Here is a 23,301-nt window from a genome sequence, read left to right as displayed (position 1 = left end):
TGACAATCGGCCCACTATTTTATTGTATTCAATAAATAGATGGTTTGGTATGGGGGGAGAGAGCAACCTGTGGTGTGGATGCCACAAGTGGCATGGGCAACTTCTGGCATGTAATAGATCTGGGAAGAGGGACAGTTGAAGCAGCAAACAGGCCAGGGAGCAGAAAGCAGAGCAGGAGATCAGGCAAGGAGTACAGAGTAGTGAGCAGAAAGCAGAGTGGTGGGTCAGGCAGAGGAAGGGGATCAGAGTGGCACTGGGGGGGGAGGGGACAGGCCCACTTTGTGGCACATCTGCTAAAAAGGTGGGCCCCCACTGGTATAATGCAGATCAAATATCCCCAATATTAAAATCAGGCCAAAAAGCCATTGTCCCTCAGCTGACCTCAGACAAAAGGATCATAATTTCTCAGGCCTGCTCTTCTAATGCTGTTTAAAGCACCATTTATTAATATGATATAATAATCAAAGCAGACATATGCTCTGAAGCTGCATACTCTGTGTGTGCCCCTTCAGAGGGCTGCATGCCCCCTGGCACATTCCCTGGCACCACTGAGAGCTATGCTTCAGCCTTTTTTGGGATTAGGCATATAGTTCCCTGTGTGGTCACAGAGAAGAGCTGACATTCTCAGTAAAGGTCAAGTTTGCCTTTTCTGTGTTCCTCTTAAGCGCACAGATACTGAACCCCATTCCCTTGCTAAGCATGAGTCAGATTCACAAACTGTTCGGGATTCTGAGCCAGGCTCTCAGCTGGTGGGAATTGGTGCAGCTCGGTTAACCTCAAACTGCAGGAAATTGAGTATTGCCCCCCAGGCTTTGTCTGCACTGGAAGTTTTGCTAGTAGAGTTATAATGGCAACTTGCCTAACAGAGGCGCAACTTATACCCACAAGAGTTCCTTTGGTTACCAGCTTCCTTGCTTACACTAGTTCTCTAAATGAAAGGGGCTATCCAGACTTCTTTTGGCTGGTATGACTGAGTATAGACAAGGGCTTTAGGTTGGTAAGGGGGGTGATTTAGTCACACTTGTATCTGACATACCTATGCTAGCCTTATACATAGGTGGGCTTTATACATAACAAAGATGGGGCCATATACATAGGTGGGTTTACAGGCCACGTGTTTAAATACCTACTTAGTCACCGGCGTTTTCCATTCTGCTGTCTTTACTTTTCTTTCGCAGAAGGACCTGTGCACACATAACAATATGGCAGTGTTTTCCCAGTCTAGGCCTACATGATCCTCCCCTTCAGTCCACTTCTACCCCTGTCTTTCTGGCATGTCAGCTTGGATATCTCGTTGCAGGGTAAGATTCAAAATGGTAAATAACTGAGCTTCTCATCTCTCCTCCAAAATGGGCTCTTCTTCCTCCCTGCTCCAATGCTCTGGGAAATTCTTCCAGCCTCTCCTTCACTCAGGCTCACAGCATCATCCTGGACTCTGTTACCTCTCTTTCTCTCTTCAGATCCCCTTATTGTTCCCTCAACCACATACAGACATTTCTGATACCCCTTTCATGGCCTGTACGCAGAGGTGGAATAAGAGTCACTGGGGCCATGGTCGCAGCCGGGTCAGGACCTGGCTGCACTGGGGCTGTCCCACCACTGGCAGGTCCCAGCTATGCACCGCACCCGGCACTGCTTCTTGCTGCCAGCGGCTCCAGCCACTACTAGGGCTCCGGTGCAGTCACACCTTGCACCTCACCCAGTACCCAGCAGCCGCGGCCTGCCACATTGTGCATACCTGGCCCAGCCCAGCCTGGCTGCCAGTTTTGTCTGCACTAAGCTGCCCTCCCTTCCCCCCATGCATACCCTCCAGGCATCTGGGGGGGCCCTGTTTGGCAAGGGACTCTGGGCCCGGGCAGCCTGTGCGTTAATCTGCCCATGCCCATACGAGTAAAATGCTTGCCTGTGACTTAGCTATCCCATGCTCTGTGACTTCTGGTTCTTGCCTCCCTGCTCCTTATCTCATTTCCACACTGCTCCTATGCAGTAGTTAAAGTCATCTCCCTTCTCTGCTTCTCTTCTTTGAATCTGTCCTTCAGTCGTCCTGTTCTCCCCCTCCTTCATGGTCAAAAGCATGTCTCTCCCTGCTCATATCTCCACACTGATACCTTACTATCCCCCAACAGCATGTGTCACTCCCTTCACTACTTTATTATTATAGGAGATCTAGTAACAATCTATATATTTAGGCTGCCAAACACATTATGGCTGCTGACACACATGAACACTCCCCCCTCCCCCCAAACACGCTTTACCAGAAGAAATAGCATGTTTATTCGACCTGGTTCTGCAGCATCTCTATAAATCAGGCACTTCAGTGGGACTTTTTGGCTCTTTTATCTAGTAACTGATTCAATTAGCTACTAGATAAAAGCGCCAAAGAAGCCCCAGTAAAGTGCCTGATCTACACAGATGTTGGGCAAGCCGGGTCCTACTAATGTGATGCCTCTTCTGGGCAGGCTCTGGGCTTGGCATGGGAGTGCACCAAGTTTAAAGTAAAACGCCTTTTTATTGTTTTGTTTTCCACATCTGAAAGCAACCTACATGATTTATTAGGGAGATCACAGTAGCACTTATATGCATGGATACAGATCAGGCCCTGTACAAACACGTAAGAGAAGAGAGTCCAGGCCACCTGGCTTACACTCTAATAGACAAAACAGACAGTTTAGTCTTATTATGCCCATTTTACAGATAGAGAACTGAGGCCTTATGAGATTTTATGCAACCAGCCAAAGGTCACACAGAAAGCAGCATCAGGAACTGATCTCTTGAGTGCCAGCCACTTTTCTTTTGTGTTCCTTCTACTGAGCACATTTCCTTGTGTATGAAGCTCTTCCCATCCTGGATGCTTTGTTCCTTTATGCAGACCTGGACTGACTCACTGCGTTTTCCCTTTTCCAAAGCAGTGGAAGCAGCAAATCAAATGAGATTCGGCTGCTTTCACACATGAACAGCAATTGATTTTTCCTTTGCAGTGTCCGTCCATTCTGGAAATCCTGGCTCATACAGGCACATTAATCACAACATTTATCTACTGATGAACTGGAAGCTAGATTACAAACCCCAGACTTTTTACGTCAGTTCAAACATACCAGACATTCAGCTTCAGGACACTGGAAGAGGCCACCACAGGCAGTTGATGGGGAGAGGGTGGATTTTTGCCCATTCAAAGGCAGGAATATTTGGAATATATGTGAGTGGCTCATTCATTAAACGGCACAATTTATCCTGAAGCTGTTCAAGGGAATTGTTTTGCTAATTCTGTTTCTGGTCTTTTTAAAAATATTGTGACAAGAGAAGAAGGCGGTCATATAGGTTACTGCGCCAGCCCTGGCTTCTGGACACCAAAAGCAACTCCATTCTAGGTCACAGCTAAAAAGGGATTGAGTGATCTTCTTTTTGTCCCAACTCCTCCCATGCATTTCAGCTGCCATAGTGCTCAATACTGATACTGGTTATTTTGAAGGGTTGCAGGAGTGCTGCAATGTCAGACACTTACTTGTTCTGACCCGCAGGGCTGGGAGAGCCTACGAGTACTCACATGTTTACAGCAGGTTCTTGCTTTGCTGAGATGGCATGACTTTGCCAAAAAATCCAGGATGAGGATGTTAAACAAACGTCTTTGCTGCTGACACAGGAAGGCTGTTTTCTCAGAGCTTTTGTTGAACTTGCCAATTGTTACGGCTGTTTGAAGAGGCAGACAAGTTTCTTTGGGTAAATCCGATATCTTTTATTAGACCAACTTAAATAGTTGGAAATTTTTTTCTTAGCAAGCTTTCAGGCACAAACACCCTTCGTCAGGCTGAGGAAGCACCTGCAGATGGTCTGTGCTCTTCTTGGATGGCCATCTCCGGGGACTTCCTCAGCCTGATGAAGGGTGTCTGTGCCTGAAAACTTGCTAAGAATTTTTCCAACTATGTGAGTTGGTTTAATAAAAGATATCGGATTTACCCAAATAACCTTGTCTGCCTATGCCCTTAGACCAACCTGACTGCAACCTACACCTCTGAACTACACAGAGGACACTTCAATCTGCCAGGCTGGATTTTCAGATCCAGGCTTGGAATAAAACATTCAAGTCTAGATTATCCAAATCAAATCCTCTAATAATAACATCACCATTGCTAGAATTTTCCTATTGAAGTCTGAAAGCCAGCTGTGAAATTTCATGCTTGAAAAAATATAACATTAACTTACATTAAAGGGAAAATTCCAGTGCTGGATACACATACTTAGGGCGCAGATAGGATATACGTACTTAGTGCCTATCAGCTTCTCATTTATCCCCTGAAAATATGTGAAGAAAATTAATCTTTATAAACCTCCAGGGTATGGTTCTGTAGCTGAAAGCTGATATTAATTTTACTTTTCAACGATTCATTTTGATGCAGCCTTTAACATACTTTCTGGTATCAATGAAGGTGCCACTGGAGAGATGGACTATGATGTTGTTGTACAATGGCTCTTGGCCACAGATATACTGGGAGAGGCTTTTCACATGGATAACTTTTTTAAATACACACCAAAAAGTTTGGTTTTGCCCTAAGCTCTATAAATTGGTGTTTTGCCTTGATATTTGCTGCTGCTTGTTTGATTGTCTAATCTGGGTGGTAGCTTCTGTAGCATGAATTAAAAGTCTTGGTAGTGATTCACAGCTACATTTGGAAAAGTGATTCACAGCTGCATTTAGAAAAGGATTGCATTTGAGGAGGTTGGGTTATTTCTTGGAAATGTCATGCACTAACACGTTATTCTCTTCTGTATGTATCTGTTAACACCACATATAGAAATCTCTTCAGTAAGGGTCTTCAGTAGGAAACGTCACAAACAGAAGTATAGGAACAATCTCACTCTTCCAGCTTTTACTGCTGAAGTAAATCAGAGTTAATTTTCCACACTTAAGTTTCTGGAAATGTTGCGGCATGAAGAGATGAAAGAGAAGAGGCTTAGATCATACCATACTGTAGTTAAAGTATTAGCGGCATCTATTATAAACCACACTGTTTGTACTCCAAAGTAATAATTTTTAAACATTTTTTCACAGACTTTGCAACAATCCGATACAAACATATCCCATGTAAAGAAATCAGTAAATATAAAAATCCTACTAAAGACCACATTTTGGGTGGAGTAAATGGTCCATTGGCAACTCCATTGACACCAAAATGTTTCACCCACAGACAATTTGACTGTAAATTTAGGGAGCAAAGTTTATGTCTTCATATGAACAGAGCTGGATGAAGGCCTAAGCATGTCTAGGGCCCCAGCTCCTGGAGTCATATATTTATATGAGAGTCATATATCAGATTCTCAGCTTTATTTGGGAAAAGTGCCTTTCCTAAGTTGTGAAGGAAAGCTCAAAAAGGTGACCTGAATATAACCAAACAGTGATGACTGCTAGAATCTGCAGATGCCCTGAAACAACAGTGGAGGGGTATGGACTATACACCTATCTGGTCAATATTAACCCTAAGGCTTACTTCCTTCCAAAGATGGTGAGAAAAATCAGAACACAACTGTTTATGTGGCACCGTGCTGTTGCACTGCAATGGAGAGCGCAGAGCTAGAGGTGGCTAGAGATTTTTCAACATTTTTTTTTTTATTGGAAACAGTGGATTTGTCAAAACAGAACCTGTTTGTGAAAAAGGCTAGTTGTGATACTTTTCTTTTCCTGAAAAACGTCTGAGAAATAAAGCTGTGAACTTCTTTCAATCTTCGACTGTGACATTTTTGAATGATTTTTAAATGTCTTTTTGTTTTGAAATGTAAAATACATATAATAAAAAAATAAAAGTCAGAACTGAAATATTTGGAAGTTATTCAAACAAAAGTTTTTGATTAATCAAAACTGATATTTTTCCCCTTTTGGTATTGTGAATTTTTTAGAGGTTTTTGTTCTGATTCAAGATGGGGAAAATGTTCAAATGCTCAAAAATTTCAAATATTTTCAAATGATTGAAAATTTCAAAATTTTTCAAGGGTGTATGTTGTAGCCATGGTGGTCTAAGGACGTAGGCAGACAAGGTTCTTTGGGTGAATCTGATATCTTATATTAGACCAACTTATATAGTTGGAAAAAACATTTTAAAGCAAGCTTTCGGGTTCAAAAACCCTTTGTCAGATTCACCCAAAAATTGTCAAATGATTCACGCTTGGATGCTCTGACCCCATCTGATTTCCAGCCCCTCGGGCAGGGGGCTGGACATGATGACCTCACGAGGTCCCTTCCAGCCCTAATGTCTATGAAATTACAGATTATTGAAAATTATTGACAATTTTCCAAGGGCAGGAAAACTGCTGTGCTTGAGGTGGATCCAATGCCATATGTTGCCTTAATATGGCCCTGCTTATGAGGTTAGACAGTAGGCAATAATTTGAAGTGTTGAGTGATGGTTGGTTTAGTATTGGTTGAAGTCTAGTATGCTTGAGCATGTGTGGTCGTTTCTCAAGAAAGCAGTTCATGAAATTCTTGTCTAATTAAACTTCTAGCTCTCTGCTTCCCTTTACAATTCAAACATCCATGTTGGAGAGTCATAAGCCTCCCAGTTCTTGCTCCATATGCTTGTACTTTTATGACTTTTCCTTGTGCTTGAAAGAAGGTTGTTCTCATCTTGCTGTCGAACTGTTTTCCTTGATGGCAGAGGACTAAGATGATCTATTTGACAGTATCAGTAAGTCTTTTGGAGCTATGTTCACAGAACCCTTGCAAATGTCATCTGTGAAGGATGTGGCCACCTGGCTTTTAAGGAGAGTCCTGTCCATATTGTGAATAGATAGGCTTTAGATTTTGGACTTCAGATCTGCTTCATGGTCTCAGGTAACATTCAGCTGGGCTGTGGGAGGGGAGCAGAAGGGTGTGTGATGGAGCTGAGCTCTGCTCCTCAGCCCATGCAAGGGACCTTGCACGTTAAAGCAGAACCTCTTCTCCCATGCTTTCAACAGGGATCTCCTAGCCACAGTGGAGCAGTACCTACAGACCCTGGATTTCGGAGGGAGCTGGGGCCTCTCTTTCTCTGCTTGTGCTGAAGGGAAAGCAGGGTGACAATCATGCTGGGAGAAGGCTGTGTATAGAGCTTATGTTAGTCATTCTGATTATGCAAACTCCAGCCCCTGAAGTACCAACGGAGGGAGTTTGCTCTCCTGAGAACTATTGACATTTCCTGTGATGAGAGAAAGTTAACGAATACCCTCAAACAAGGCAGCTAACTTGTTTCCCGTCTCTTCCTATAAACCTATTTATGAACCGTTATTTATTATTTGTATGCTGCTAACATCTTAGGCATTTTACAAATGGTGATGAACTCCATCAGAATGTATGTGGGTATCTATTTTTGGGTCCACTGAATCTAGCCTGATACCCAAGAGGTAGCTTGCAATGGTGTAGCAAGATTTCCTGGTTTATTTTTCAAGCAAAAAAGGAACTTCACATGCGTCCTGTGACACTCTTAGCAGCTCACCTTTCTCTAGACTGGTCCTTTTGACAATTAATTCCAATTTTTTTAGAAGTGTAGGTTAGCAGTCATTAATTTATTTGCACTTGTATCTGAGTGCATAAATTTGTCAGATTTCATTGATGGACCTTGGCCTTTCCTCTAAAATAAATTACCCTTCATATGAACACGAATATCAAGGTACAAGCATGCTCTAATTTTCATATGTAGGCCCAGCAGATAGTCCCACAAAAACACCCTTATAGCTATTGTGTGCAAAAAATCTGCACTTACATATTTCCTTATCTCAACTGAATAACTATATACACCAGTTGTACAGTTCTTTGCATGTAAGAGATGTGCACTAATAGTTGAACAAATAGCCCTCAGTATACAAAATCTGCATAGCAGTGTAGTAGTCTTTGCACTGGCATATTCTCCTATGCTTAGATTACCATGCTTCTTCATCAAAGGGGTTTCCTCTTGGCTGACCAATAAATAGACAAGTGTTTTCCATTTTAAAATGCACTTATTTAGGGTTGAACAAGCTTGTCTCCCAGTAGGGCTGATTTTCTGAGATGATTTTACTGAGCGCCTATATAACATTTATTTGAACATCCTTTTTTATCCTGTCATTAAGCGATGCAAGCAAACCACAAGTATTATTACATTTGCCAGTGAGGACTTGGAGGCCTCAGTTTTCCTTAACCTGTTACAAGATTGCGAATTGGGAGATTCTGGTGTCAAAAAAACAATGCTGCAAAAAAATGGTGTGGTGCACATGGCAGCAGCGTGCGTCACCAGAAAGCAGAGCCTAGCTCGCCAGAGCCACGTTCCAGCTGCTGGTGCCCTGGGAGGCTCCCAGGTAAGGCTGCTGCTACGCTGGGGCCAGCACAGGTGCTGGCCCCAGCCTCCCCTATGGGAGGGGAGTGAGAGCACATGTACAGGGGCGTGCCCAGGGACAAATGGCAGCTGCACAAACATGTAAAATATTTGTCCCATGGGAAACGTGTCCCCACGTGCATGCTCAGAGGTACGCATCCAAGAAGTGAGAAGCAAGTGCCATATGAAAGTAACTTAAATACAAACCTCTTTTAAAGTAACAATTTGAAGGATTTCAAGAGGATACAGATTAAGGAAATGAAACCAATAAGAAAAATCATCAGGCCTTTCAGCCCTGATCTCAGTGTTACAACTTCCATTCCAACTTTACAGGTCTTTTCTTTTCCTAGAGCGCTCTCTAGTGCTCTCTGTTAACATAACCATGTTTTCTCAAACATTCACATGGTAGAAAATGTTTCTAGCTATCTTCACCTTATAAGGTTAATCCATTTAAAAGTTCTGTGCCCTTTATCTGTGACTTATACAACACCATAGAATCTATTAAATGTACAGATTTAATAGATAATCTTTGCCTTAGTTTGCATACTCCAGAACCCAACAAGGCTTTTTTTAGCCTGTATATTTTGTCCCATGGTTACTGAGTATTCAGAAAACAAAGCACCATCATAGGACCTAGTTCTCTTTCTCTAGAGTAATTGTCAGTGGCCACTTCCCCATAAGCAGGTGTGCGTTTGTCATGGAGAAAAAAGCAGTGGCACAAATTTATGCCACTGCTTTTTGCCCCATGCACATGCCCCTGCACAAGGGGTTAGTGCAGGGAAAAATGCTCTGGGTGGGGTACGGGAGGCTCGGGCTAGCACCTAGCCTGGCCCCAGCAGCCTTACCTAGGATCCTGGGGGCCTACTGGGGCTCCAGTGGCGGTGATCTGGGCGCATGAAGTGTGACTTTGGCCAGTCAGGCTCTGGTTTTTCCAGTACTGGTTGTTTTTGACACCAGAATCTCCTGGTGTCAAAAAACCCTGCCGTACTGCAAATTAGCAGTGTGACAAATGCCTGCATGTGCGGAGCATGTGGTTTGCAGCACCACAGAAGGGTCTTCAGTGCTGCAAACTACACGTGCACATTCATCTGGATGCACCCAATGGCTGCATCCCTGTGAGGAAGAACAGAAAACTGGGACATATGCTAACTGGTATATTTTCCTGGCCCCATGAATTCTCAGAGTTACTAATGTGCATAGAACTTGAGTAATAAAATATTGGCTTTATAAGAAGAGGCATTCTATATGGAAGACATATGGTTGGCCAAAGCTTTTCATGATCAAAGTCTTTAACTCACTGAAGGTGGGCTGTATTGAATCATGCTTTTCAAATGACATTTTTCCCTCTAGTAGGACACAGATTGCTTGCTCCAAAGTATTGTATTCCAGGGTGAGTATATAGTACCAGTCAATAGACTTGGGAATTGGATGTAGCCTCATAATAATCATCACTTGATGTTTTTTTGACAAGCTCTCCTGTTTGCCAGCTGTCCATTAGAAACCCATTCCAACAAAGGGTTTTTGCCCTTTCACAAAGCAATTTTACATTTGCCTTCACTTAAATTGTTATTCAGGTATAGGACTGAGAATGATATTCTCTTCCCAACTTTGTCACTGATTTTGTTTCATCCTAAGCAAAGCAGGTTTTTTTAAATGGGTAACTAAGCACAGTATTTGTTGGCAGTATCTGTAAATACATCCCTCCCCTATAGTGGTACAGTGAAACTAAGTCCACGAGCAAAAATATTCTGGTTATATATGGAGTGTATGTGTTTTCCATCATCTGATGCCTAAATTTCCCCTTTACCAGAGCCCTGAATTTAGTGAAGGGAGCCAGCCTCCTGTGGGAATAATTTAACGTGTCACCAACTCGCCTACGCATATTCCCAAAAGTTCTGTACAACATGTGCATTCTTTTGGGAGTAGAGCATGTACTTGGCCTGGGCTTTCTGAATTCCCTTGTAATCCCTCTGGTTGTGCGAGAGTGATGTCCATTCACATTCCTTCAGCACTTACACAAGCAATGGACCACTCTCTCCCATTTTTTAAGCAAGGGAAAACAATTTTCTCTCAAGCCAACCTTCACAAATGAATTTCGAACAAGCTTACCCAACAGCTGCTAATGCTTCATGTTCCCCAAGGCATGTCAGGCAGGAAATAGGTTGCCCTGTACTAACAGACGTCCTGAGCACCGGTTTGTTGCGTTTAGGAAAGGAAATTTGGTATATGAAATATATGACAGTGGATCAAATGAAAAACAACTTAATTTTCTCCTGTGTGCTAAAGGGACTGAATGGCTCAGCAGGTGGGCTCTTTGCTATTAGAATGTTTTACCTGTCGGTTGCTAGTTTGAATCCAGCCATAACCCATAGCTTGGCTTATGGCTCCAGTCCTAGTCCTACTAGACAAAAAGAGAGTGGGTAGGACTCTTATCAGAAAGACCAATTTTATGTATGTAAAAAATGAAGTAAATCTCCCCAGATGGCAAAAGCTTTATAGAAACAGTAGGAGGTACGAGGTTGGTGAGGTGTAAGGCAGCAGAGAGATCACCTATTAGGTGGAATATTTTTAAGGATTTGTTTCTTTTGTACTTCATGTGGTAACTAGCACCCGCTGGCATGCTCTGATTTTATGGTATCTATCAGCACCCAAGATAATCGTGGAAAAGCAAGAAAACACAATTGTTTATTTGGGAGAGGGGATGGATATAAGAGGATGTGATTGAATGTAAAAATAATAAATGGCTTAGAGAAGGTGGATTGGGAGCTTTTATTCATGGCTACTCCAGAAATAAGCACCATGGCCATTTTCAAAGAAACTGAAAGGCAGCAACCTTCAAACTGATTGAAAGAGATATGTGGGTAAACAACACACTCTTGGCAGGGGAATGCATTGCCACCAACTGTAATGGAAGCAAAGACCTTGTAAGATTATAAGTGGGGGTAGAGGGGAGGACAGATACAGTACATTATACAAACTAAATGCTGCTTTGAGCAAAGCATGGCAACACCCAAACAAAAGAATGCAAAATATAATTTGTAAGGAACAGAAAGCTTCCCTCTTCATGGTCCAGAGCTCAGCTGACCTCTCGCAGATAGGGATTAGGATGGGACTTTCATTACGGGGGGGTATCTTGTAAGTCCTTGCACCAGGACCTTTTGCACCTTCCTCTGAAATAGCTGGTACTGGCCACAATCAGGGTGCTCAATTGTGTGAGCCAAGCAACTGATCTGGATGAGTTGTTCTGTTCCTGTGAATTAAAGACTTGGTAATACCTCATTGACCACATTGACAAAGTATTTTATTAAGATTTTTTAGACAAATGGGTTATTTGCATACTATTTAGAGTTTAGAAGTGAACTGCATGCCTTATTGTACAGGTTCTGTATTCCCCTTCTTCCATTTCTTATTTTTAAAAACACTGTATATAAACAGCGCCATATGTTCTCTGATGCTTATTACCTACCTGAAATCATGCTAATCTATTTGTGAAATCACATTTGTCTGCTGTGGGGATCATTATATTACAGGACATAATTCAGGAGGGGAGTAAGAAGCTGGAACAGATGGACTCTTTGAAAACAAAAGGATGCTTTGTAAAAGGAAGGAGAAGAAAGAAAATATGGTAATGATGCAGAATGTCACACTAGTTAACTGCAATATTCTTATTGTTCTGTTGAGGAGGGTCAGAACCTGCTAATACTTGTGCCTGTGTCTAATGCTTGCTAAGGAGATTCTCAATTTTCTGTTTCAGTGCAAAGCAGCCTTAGGGAGAGCCCAGATCTGGTCTTAAATGTGAAAAAGAAGACAAATGTCTTCTTGGACCATAGGAATAATCAAATTAAAGTGTAAAGATTAATTTTATCATTTGGGAGAAAGAAACATTTTTTCCCCTTATGCTTCTTGTTTGAGGATTTTGACACACTTACCAAGGTTATTGCCACACTTTTGTGTCTCATAAAATACTAAAGTGTATTTTCCTTTGGGGAAAGTCTAGAATAATTGGTCTGTGAGCAGCACAGAATATTTGCCTCCCAAGATGTGTTCAGTGTGATACTGGTATGTGTATGGAGAGAGGGTGAAGTTGTCTTGGTTGTGTGAGAGATTCAGAGCTGGGAATTTAAGGCCATCTTAGACACGAAATGCTTTACAGCATAGCAGGCTAATTTGCTGTGCAGTAAAGGGTCACTGTCTACAAGTGTGTTTTAATTAGAACACAGTAGACTAATTTACTGTGCTGCCAGATAGTTACATCAGAAACTCCTGGAAGATAGTTTCAGGCTGAACATTAGGAAAAACTTCTTTACAACTAGGGTGTCCAAACTATGGAACAAGCTCCCCCCAGAGGTGGTGCAATCATCTACCTTGGAGGTCTTCAAGAGAAGATTAGGCGGTCACCTGGTTGGGGTCATCTGACCCCAGATGTCTTTGCTGCTCATTCAGGGGGCTGGTCCCAATGATCCTTTGGAGTCTCTTCCAGCTCTCTGATTCTACAAGTGGTATCCAGCAGTGCAGTAAATTTCTGTGCTTAAAGGCACGTATAGACCATGTCAGGATTAGTTTAGTCAAGCTCAAACTGAGCCAGAATATATTCAGTCACATTAACTGCATGTGCAGATGTGCCCAGGGATGCCCAATCCTAGTGCCGTCATTTACTCAGTGTCAGGGAAAGATAGGAGAAGCCTGATATGGCATTAAATGCCACTGGGTGCATTTACATGAGATGCTTTAAGCGCAGTAGACTAATTCTACTGTGCATTAGCATGGCAGGCACAAACTGAGCTAATGTGCAGTAGAATTAATCTACTGCGCATTAGCATCACCAAAAAAGCATGCACTGGCGCTAAGGCGCAGTAGCACCATACAGTACATTAAGGTAGTACCTGGAATTACAGATACAAAACTTAATGTGCCATGATTACAGTGCATTAATGAAATGTGAGAGGTTAAGGCCCACATTTTTGGCCATTTTGAGCAGTCAACTTCATTGTTATAGTTTGTCTGTATTGTATTGGCACCTAGAGACCCTCCACCCCAGATGAAGGCCCATTGTGCTAGCCACTGTACAGATGTACATAGTTACAGATATTTTCTACTCCAGAGAGTTCACAATCTCAGTTGGCAAGATGAACAAAACATGGGAAAAAGACAACAACCATATCCCAGTTTTAGTGTAAATTATTTTTACTAAGGGCAGCTATACAAGTAGAAGTGGGATTAGAGCTCAAGGCCGCCTGACTTGCCCAGCCCCATGCATAGTCCTTTGCCCCATGCTAACTCTCAGTAGCCAGACGGTGCAGGAGCTGAATCACAGCATGGCTTCAATATATTGGTATTGACATTTTTTGTACATCACTGGGACAAATGGTGGTGGTAGTGGTGGGGGGTGATAAAGCAAGGTTCAGTGAAAGAAAGGCAGATTTCAGTTAGACAAAAAAAGTATGTCAAGCAGAGTGATTTAGAATGAATTGTCCAACAGCCCGTTTGGGCCTCTTCCCATTGATTTCATTGTACTGCTGAGATGTCCAGGCTCAGCCCCAGAGCTCAGTCATACACTGCAGCCTTAAAAGACTCTCTGCCATAAAATCTGCCCTAGACTGCTAGGTCCTATATTTTACTTTTTTCTTGTGTGCATCCAATCCTAATCCCTTCAGCTGTAGAGACATCTGGACTAGGGCTAGAGAGAGAAAACGCCCCAACTCCCAAATCTCATACTGTCTCCCAGGCTGCCTCTTTCAGCTCTCCTTTCCCACTCCTGCAAAACATGGCTATTAATACTGCCTTATTTCACGGAGCTGTGACAATATTAACGTACATATAGATCTCTCCAGCGTATGTTAACAACCCTTGCAGGGGTGGGACAGGGAGTGTCCTTGCCCCCTGCTTCGCCTGTGGCAGGTCAGGGTGGTTCTGGGGCAACACTCACGATGGCTGTGCAACAGTTTTAGGAATGGGTTAGACAGGGCTTTATATGGGTTGGTTTAGAGCAGTGGTGCTTAACCCTTTGGCCCCGAGTGGCGCAGGGCTGGTCTGCGGGCCAGTTTGGGCCCCGTGCACTGGGACGGGGTCCCCTGCCACCCTGTGCGCTCTGCCTAGCATGCAGGGCAATGCTATCCAGCCCAGGGGGCTCCCCCCGCGTCCAAGAAATTTGACAGCAGGGGAGGGGCAGCCAAATTTCCAGACCCATGGGGAGACCCAGAAGCCGGATGACATGACTCCGGGGACTGATTTGGTCCAGGGGCGGCGGGTCGAGCACCGCTGGTTTAGATGGCGGATCTTGCTTCCAGCTGGCGGTTGGACAAGGTGTGACTTCTGTAGCCCCTGCCGGCCCGGCGCTTCTAGGAGCCTGCGACAACACGAGAGGCCAGGCTTTCTCCGGGCCTGGCGCTGAGGGGCCGGCGGTGCTGAGCTGCAGCGCAACGGCACCGGCGTCTTCGACCACGTCACAAATAGGGGCATGTTGCCAAGTCTTGACTGTACTGACCCCCCTCGACCCATCTGTACCACTCTTACAAGACCGTCTTGGTGCTCGCCCGCGGCAGACGGCGCGCGCCAGCACGGGGCCGCGGGCAATGCAATGTTTAGGGGCAGCGACAGAACCGTGTCGCAGACAAGGAGCGAGGCGCACGGACGGGCGGGAGGCTGTGTTGCACGTCGCTCCCACACCCATCGCACGCGAGTGGATTTACCTCGCACACAGCCGATTCTTGGCATAAAAAGGGTCACTGCGGAAGAGTGAATTCGCACGCACTGAACGAGGGAAGCCTGTGCACGGACACCTCATGGCTCTGCCTGTGCTCTGGGGGTGCTTCCCAGGCCCTGCTGGTTGCCCGCTCCCCCGCCCGGCCCGTGCCGTACCGTACCGCTCAGGCGTGTTTAAGCCGCGGCTGGGCTTGTGCCAACGCCCCTGATCCCGCGAGGTCGCCAACTCCCGCGAGAACGGGCGGGAGGGGGCGGAGCCCTGCTCGCAGCACTCCGCCGCGAAAGGGGGTGGGGCCTCGCGGAGAAGCTCCCGACGCGACATCTCGCGAGAGCCGCGCCGTGTCCTCCTCTCACCCCTGGAGCCGTGAAGTCTCGCGAGAGGGGGGGCGGGGCCTGGTGCCAAGCTCCTCCCACCTCCCGGCGCCGGTGCCGGCGAGCGCGGCCTGCGGGCGGGAGCCGGGGCCGGGGCCGAGGCCGGGCGGCGGCGGCAGGATGCCGGGCGGGCGGGTGTGCGCGGCGTGCGGCAGCGCCGACATCGAGGTGGACGCGGCGCGGGGCGACGCCGTGTGCACGGGCTGCGGCTCCGTGCTCGAGGACAACATCATCGTCTCCGAGGTGCAGTTCGTGGAGACCGGCGGCGGCGGCGCCTCGGCCGTGGGGCAGTTCGTGTCCCTTGACGGTGAGCGCGGGGCCGGGGCGAGCCTGGGCACTCGTTTGTATGGTGTGAGCGCGCGTGTGCACACGTCCCTGCACACGTGTGTGCTTGATGGCGTGAGCACATGTGCGCACGTATGTGCACAGACGTGTGTTTGATGGTGTGAGCGCGTGTGTACGTGTATATGCATGTGTGCGCTTGATAGTGTCTGCGCGCATACGTGCAGGCTTGATGGTGTGAGCATGTGTGCATTTGGCATCTGCACACGTACATGCACACGTGTGTTTGGCTTATGCACACGCATGTGTTTGATGGTGGGTGCGTGTGTGTGTGTGTGTGTGCACGTGCCCATGAGCATTGATTACACGCTTTGCACGTACCGGGCGCAATGAATGTAACGTGTGGCAGGGGCTCGGCTGCAGCAGGGGCCCCTCCACGCCCCCGCCAAGGAGGCGTCACGCAGACACGGCCGTAGGGCATCGGGCACAGCTTCTTACTAGCGAGTCGCTCGGTTATGGTCAAGTGATATCATAGACGTCATAGATGTTTAGGGTCAGAAGGGACCTTAGTAGATCCCTCAGTAGATCCTGACCTTAGAACCCGTAGTAGATCCCGACCCCCTGCCCTGGGCGGGAAAGAGCGCTGGGGTTAGATGACCCCAGCCAGGTGCTTGTCCAGTCTCCTCTTCAAGACCTCTAAAGTTGTCAGTCTGACGGATGCCGTGCTCGGCTTTCCCTGTACGTCCAGGGGTTGTTGGTCCCTCTGTTCTGCGAAGCTCCTCTCTTCCCCCGACCCTGAGTACAGGTGACACTGGGTAAGTCTGCAGAGGAAACTGGATGTCCAGGGGAGAAACTTGTCCAGGAGGAGGGAGGATGGCAGGCAGCATGTCTGCATTTCCTCTGAGAGGTGCTGAGAGCCGTGGCTGCGGAGATACGGTGGCAGGGCTTTGGCTTGTGCTAGCAAACAGAAGGACATGCGCAGGATACCTGCAGAGTTTGCACTCCAGGGGCGCTTCCTGATGAACCCGCACATGCGATTTGCAGCACCTCAACCCACACGAGCACTCGTTCACTGCGCTGCTGATTGGCAGCGTGGTGTTTCTTTTTGACACCGGGAGATCCCGGTATGAAAAAAAAAAATGCTTCTAAAAAGTAGTTTGGTGCACATGGCAGCAGCATGCGCTGCCAGAAAGGGAGCCTGGCTGGCCCAAGTGTCTGGGTCCGTGCTGCTGCTGCCCCAGGTAAGGCTGCTGGGGCCAGCACAGGAGTTGGCCTCAGCCTCCTGTATGTCACCCAGGTCAGTTTGCCACGTGCAGGGGCGTGCCCAGAGACAAACAGCAGCAGCAGAAATATGTACCACTGCTGTTTGTCCTGCGGGAAACGCATGCCCTGCGGGAAACACATATGCGTACTCATTGGGGTGTGCCCTGGTTGCTGGCACTTGCTGCTGCATCTTTAATGCTGTGTATACCCGTGCTGCTTCACTTTATCTAGCCCAGGTGTAGCAGAAAGCCCCCTTTTCCTCTAATGTAGCAGAAAGCCCCCTTTTCCTCTTGCCTGCATTTGCTCTCCCCTCTTTGGATATGTTTCTCTTTTTCTACCTTTTCTTCCTTCCTCTCTCTTTCACTTTAAGATAAGGAATTGTGTTTTAAAATGTGTGTGTGTGCATTTTGTATCTCCCCTTGTAGTTTGGTATTTTTATCTATTTGTGTGCCATGGCATTTGTAGCTTATATTTTATACTCCTCAACTTTCATCTTTCAACTGAATGTATTTAGTTTCATAAGTAAGTTATACATTGTAACAATGTTAACAAGGGCAGGAATCAAACTGTCCTTCCCTGTATCAGGCTGGCCCCTGAAAGAGCGAGTGAATTAGTGATTGAATGTGTAACATGGTAGCAGACAAAATTAATACCTGGGAAACTCCAGATCAACCAAGGGAAGAATTCAATAGAAGACAACATAACAACCAGGAAATCTCTAAACCTCACTGATCAAGGGCTAGAAGCCCTGGCCTGAGTTAATCAACACCGGGGACCAACTTTTGGGCTGAATATCTCCAGATCGACCACTCCCAGAGCCCTGTTCAAAATTCATCAACGGACTCCCAAACCTGCACATACATGTGGACAACCCCTGGGGCTGACAGATGCCATCCAGTAGCCACCGACGGGGGGAGGAAGTCCCACGAGGGTCAGTGACCCCTGGATTGGGCAAACCTGAAAACTGGGGAGTCACCAAAGTCTGCCAAGGACAGATAAAAGGCAGTGAAAAGTGACCCTCAGGGGTGCCTTCTTGATCTCCAACTTGACCAGCACCCGACCTGTCCAGCCAGAAGGACCAGCCGGCGACCCCCTTCTGGATGATAACACCACGCTGAAAGAAACCTCGACTGGCCATCGACGGCAGACTCCAGCGCTTGTAGGATAGGTATACCTGACTCTGTAGCTTGCTACTGTGTGTGTGTGTGTGTGTGTGTGTGTGTGTGTGTGTGTGGGGACCAGCCCCAAGGTTTATGATTTAACTTATTACAGTGTTTCAATCCGCCTAATAAACTAGAATTTTAAGGATCCCGAATTGGACATTTGTAGCCAACACAGGTATGCTAGCACATGCTGTGGCGACACTTTTATTTTGCCGCTTGTGTCTGATCTGTTCCCATGTATGAACCCATTGTGCTGATTCACTCCGTGAAATCTTTGGACCAGTTCAGCTGGACCTGCACTGGGCTGTTGTGATCTATCTTTACCTCTCAAACAGTACAGTTACCTTCATTTAATTGGAGCTAACTTCATCTCTCAGTGCACAGCCTAGTGTTGAGAAGGCACCCAAAAGCTCTTTCTGATCATATTGGGAATTAGGAGAGTACAGGGTGATTTTTGGTACGTAAGAAGTCCCTGAGTGTCTTGGTATATAGTACATTTGTGAAATAGCATGATTCTGGATGTTCCAAAATGTATTTTTTTTTCCAGAAATGTTAGGTCTGAATTTGCAGCACTGTTGCAAAGTGGAGTGAAGTTCAGTCTTCTAATGTAATTGGACTTTCAGAGGTCTTGTATATCTGAAACAATGCTATTAGCTCTACAGGTGTAGTTACATAACTGGCCCCAGGGATGTGCAGCTGCGGGGATCCCAAGCCTCAGGATAGCAAGACTGCTGTAGAGCTGCACATCTTAAAGACCCCATAACCATGGACTAAATAGAAATGAATTTTCTCAGTTTCACTGTTGTCCACTACTGAAAAGCAGAGGTGAGTCCAGCGGTTGGTGTCACTTTCTTTTCCGTGTGAAACTGAGAAAATCTCAGGAGGTTTTGCTTAGCTGGCATGGGGAGAATAATCATTTTGGAAACACCTTGTTTTTGAAATGAGAATTTCACAGAGTTCCTGTTTTTCAGGAAACTTTGAAAAATTGGTTTTGTCTGAAAGTGAGACAAAGCCAAATTTTGAAGTGTTGAAGCCTTTCTAAATCTCATGGGGAAGCTTAGGTCTGCCTGGGTATGGGAAATATGTTGGGGAGCAGAGTGCTGATTTTTTTTTTTTTTTTTTTTTTTTTTTTTAAGCTTGTTACTTGTCTTGGATGTATTTAGAGCTATGAATAGATAGCTGTTATTTACAGTTGTACAAATCTAAATGAGATAGTGAATGGAAGAGAAGGGAGAGGGGGGTATTGCGAGAAAGCTAGCAGCTCCCCTGAGGTTGAAGGTTTTGCATAAGGAAGCTACATTTTACAGATTTGGGATCTTATTTTCATTTATGTGCTGAAAGTGCAAGGGGGCCTGTGATTCTGCATAGTAGCATAGCTTGTGAACTGGCTCGATCACTCTTGGTCCCTGAGGTTGCTCTGATTTCTAGAGTACCACCCATGATGTATTCCTTTCTCCTTTATCAGCAGGGGTGAGCCTTGTTTTCACAGTAACATTGCTATAGTAAATATTTGAGCTCAGTCAGTATTTTCAGTAGGAAGCTGACATATTTTGCACTGATAACTCTGGTGCTGCCAGTGTTAGTGCTTCTTCAAGTAGTTATGAAAGTCCATACCTCAGTATTGCTTTGACGGTTTTGGCAACTTGACCATGGGCAGGCTGAGTCTAGGGATGGTGAGGTTTACTGTATAGGTTTGGTGGAAAGCCGAGGCTTTTCTGTCGGTCGCTGTTTTCTGCTAGAGATGGGGTATGGAGACGGCTCCTGTGCAGGGGAAATTATGCAATTTCCCAGCTTTTTAGAGAAGCTGTCCAGGCTCCAACTACTCTTCAGTTAAACTGTAGGAATTTGAGGGCTACAATTGAATGGTACTTGGTCAGGACTTTTTGGACATCAAAGTTGATGTGTTCTTGCACCCATTAGGTGACCTGATGTGACAGATTCCTCTGTCTATTGATCCTGCCCTGAAGTGATCAAGAAAAGCTACATCCTGCCATAAGGATGCCACTGACTAACTATTCTCCTTATTAAAAGTTAGTGGAGAAGGAAAGTTTGTGGTTTGAAGCCCCAGGAATCCTGAGCAGTACTGCAGAGATCCATTTGGATAAAGAGCTTGACATGTCTGCATGTGGACCACTTCCTAATGTGAATGAGAAGATGGTTCAAACATGCATGGTGTAATGGTGAATGAGATGGCATACACATTTGATCTGCAAGGGATTCATTTGAGTGGTGGCTGGATCTGGGAGTGGCAGTTCAGTTCTTGTAAGAAAGCACAGTGGATGGTGGATATTTTCACTGCTCACCTGACAAGATACTACTGAACGTCTGCATGTGTAAGAGGTGCCTTTTCTGTTTACTTGGAAGGAGGCCCCTATATACCTTTCTACCAATTCCCGTGGTAGAAAGGTCCTGGCAAAGCTCAGGGGAAGGAAACGTTCATTGATAATAACTACATGTTGGTTGAATAAATTGTGTACAACAGAATTAGGAAGCATAATGAAGGTGAATTTTATCAGGCCTCAGATCATCCCTTAGAACCAAAGTGTCTTCTTCCATCTCTCTTGGGACATCTCCTGTCTGTAACTGCTTGGTTTTGAAGTAGAAGGTTTGGGCAGGTGGGTTATTTCCTGACAATGTGGAAGGTAGAAAGATCTGCTGCTCTAATAGCACCGGGTTGCCTTGTGGTGCCTTTGGGTGCTGCACATTCTGTTTGCATAAAAAAGATTTACGTCCCTTTTTTCCACATAACCAAGTCCAGTTTAAAGAAAAAGTGTCTTTTTATATTGGGCATTCATTTCAGGCTTTCATCAACTAGGAAAAAGTAGATTGCTTTCTAATTTGAGTTAGAAGTTTGTTGAGTTGTGTGGCTTGACATCAAATTCCAAATAATATTTTCTATCATGAATATAATACCTGTCTTTCTTTTTATAGTTGTCTAGGTTCTTAACAGGCTTCCATTAGCCAAAATGTTGGAGGACTGTCCAAAAATAAAATACCGCAAGGCAGGGCTTCAGAAGTCAACTATATTTCTTCCCTTCACTGAAAGGTAGTTGAAATTTTTTCGGTGTTTATGCAGTGCAACTTTCCTATATACACCCATCTTTACAGTTGTTGCTGTTGGAGGATGAACTAAAGTGAATTGTCCACTTCAAATGAAGATAGTGACCACTTTTGTGAAAGGTATTTCATGGTCTTGTGATGATCTTTATTAGTGTGACGATGTTGGCAGAGAACGCAAGTATAAAGTTAAAGGAAAAAGATGGCTGAGCACTGTATATACCCTTTGAGAGCTCCAACTCTTTTTGTTGCAGGAGACTGAGTCTTGGTGGCTTCTTGTTTTTACTGGTGCCCTTCCTGTAACCCATCTCCATTCTTAGTGGCTTTCTAAGGTCTTACGAATATTGGAGGAGACTTTGTTCCTTATACATACAACTTTTTTTGTTAAGAGATTGAGATGTTAAAAGTCTGAAGCTTCACTCTGATTACTCATCAACAAAGAAGAAAAGTCTTTCAGCTGAGAAGCAGACTAGTAAGTCAAGGGCCAGTACAGCAGGGCCTGAAAACGTAAGTGAGAAAAGGCACAAGAATGACAGCAGCCCAAGGCATATTGAGCATGTGTATTGTCTAGGATCCTAGGAGGGCATTTTTCAATCTTCTCTGATTAGGAAAAGGATAACTCCCGAGGAAAATCTGTTTCTAACACTTGCATGATAGGAGCTACAGTGTGACTTCCATTTTTTGCAGAATACTGTCAGGGACTAAACCATGTGGAAGGAGGCTGAAAATTTTAACCACTCACCTGAGAGGTCCCTGGATGCTTTGTAATCTGGTGTGGTAGGGGAAAGAAAGGTAAACTGTGTTCAGTATTTTAGAAAAAGGTTAGCACAGTTTGGCATCAGAGTTGTAGTGAAAACTTACAATGAGAATTTGTTACCTCAAGCTTTATAGACATTTTCAACTAATTTGTACTGATGCTGAAAGATATTTTTTTTTTTTTTATTGCATGTTGTTCCTGTATTTGCACCCCAAGACATGTAGCCACCCCACTTTCTGTAGAAGTTTTATCTGTGCTTAAAAATGGATTTGTTTGGGGTGAAGAAGAAAATTTACTGAGCAGGGCCATTCCCTTCTGCATAATCCAAAGTTTGATCTTTAAAGAAACATTTTCAGCCCTTACAGTTACCAACAACAGTAGCTTTATGAATGCAAACTAAGGCTAAAGTAGTTTATTGCTGGGCTAAGTCTGTAGAGCTTTCCCAAAGCAGAGTGAAGGCCAAGTCATTAGTTTCCGCTGTTCTTTTCAGTTCCCATGAACATTACTGAAAATGCCAGGAAGGCAGGCAGTTCCAGTCTGTTGTGATGTGGGATATATAGATTCATAGATGTTAGGGTCGGAAGGGACCTCAACAGATCATCGAGTCCGACCCCCTGCATAGGCAGGAAAGAGTGCTGAGGTCAGATGACCCCAGCCAGATGTCTTTAAGAGAAGGCTGGATAGACCCCCAAGGTAGGGGAGAGCACCACCTCCCTTGGAAGCCCATTCCAAATTTTGGCCACCCTTACCGTGAAGTTTTTCCTGATATCTAGCCTAAATCTGCTGTCTGTCAGTTTGTGACCATTGTTCCTTGTTACCCCAAGAGGTGCCCTGGTGAACAGAGCATCTCCGATCCCTTGCTGCACCCCCCTAATGAACTTGTAGGTGGCCAGAAGATCACCTCTCAGCTTTCTCTTGTGCAGGCTGAAGAGGTCCAGGTCCCTGAGTCTCTCCTCACAGGGTTTGTCCTGTAAGCCCCATACCATATGAGTGGCCCGCCTCTGGACCCTCTCGAGTCTATCAACACCCTTCTTGAAGTATGGTGCCCAGAACCGGACGCAGTACTCTCAACTGCGGTCTGACCAGTGCCGCATAGAGGAGAAGTATCACCTCCTTGGATCTATTTGCACATATCAACAGATGCAGGACAAGTGATGACAGATGAGCACTGGAGAGGAGCTCCCAGAAAAGTTAGGGGAGAGTAAAGGCACTAAACACACATCACAGCTTTCAGGAGGCTGAGAGGAATGTGAACAGGAGAGATACTTACCTCCCTGCAGCCAGGAGGCAGGGGAGGGGGAAAAGGGAGGAAGCATTTGCTCTCTTCCATGCCCAGCGCACTAGCAGAATGGGAGGGAGCTTTTGGTGCCCAAAGATTGGGAGGTGAAAC

General features: G+C 45.3%; 2 protein-coding genes and 1 long non-coding RNA gene across 5 annotated transcripts in view; 2 read left to right on the top strand and 1 right to left on the bottom strand.

The window, feature by feature from the left end:
• The window catches only part of PPP1R36 (protein phosphatase 1 regulatory subunit 36), a 46,050-nt gene extending 42,282 nt beyond the window's left edge, over nucleotides 1-3,768 (top strand). Inside the window, exons 11-12 of the mRNA XM_059723304.1 lie at nucleotides 1,179-1,301; nucleotides 2,979-3,768. Coding sequence (XP_059579287.1) covers nucleotides 1,179-1,301; nucleotides 2,979-3,021 — 166 coding nt within the window. The 3' untranslated portion in view covers nucleotides 3,022-3,768. The remainder of the gene's footprint in view (nucleotides 1-1,178; nucleotides 1,302-2,978) is intronic.
• Nucleotides 3,769-11,065: 7,297 nt separating this feature from the next.
• LOC109281269 (uncharacterized) lies at nucleotides 11,066-15,268 on the bottom strand. Its single transcript, XR_002087873.2, has 3 exons — nucleotides 15,005-15,268; nucleotides 12,680-12,842; nucleotides 11,066-11,565 (listed from the first exon to the last, which is right to left on the bottom strand). It is a non-coding gene; the product is annotated as an uncharacterized LOC109281269 (long non-coding RNA).
• Nucleotides 15,269-15,461: 193 nt separating this feature from the next.
• Nucleotides 15,462-23,301, top strand: part of BRF1 (BRF1 RNA polymerase III transcription initiation factor subunit) — a 257,854-nt gene continuing 250,014 nt past the window's right edge. The window contains exon 1 of one of the 3 annotated variants that reach the window (XM_019479954.2): nucleotides 15,462-15,696. In XM_019479954.2, coding sequence (XP_019335499.1) covers nucleotides 15,510-15,696 — 187 coding nt within the window. In that variant the 5' untranslated portion in view covers nucleotides 15,462-15,509. The remainder of the gene's footprint in view (nucleotides 15,697-23,301) is intronic. The other 2 variants (XM_059723299.1, XM_014598772.3) reach the window with 2 other exon arrangements.

Source organism: Alligator mississippiensis, chromosome 2 (assembly GCF_030867095.1).
Source record: "Alligator mississippiensis isolate rAllMis1 chromosome 2, rAllMis1, whole genome shotgun sequence".
Taxonomy (NCBI): domain Eukaryota; kingdom Metazoa; phylum Chordata; order Crocodylia; family Alligatoridae; genus Alligator; species Alligator mississippiensis.
Note: the sequence above shows the minus strand (reverse complement) of the source record. Positions and strands in the feature narration are given on the sequence as shown.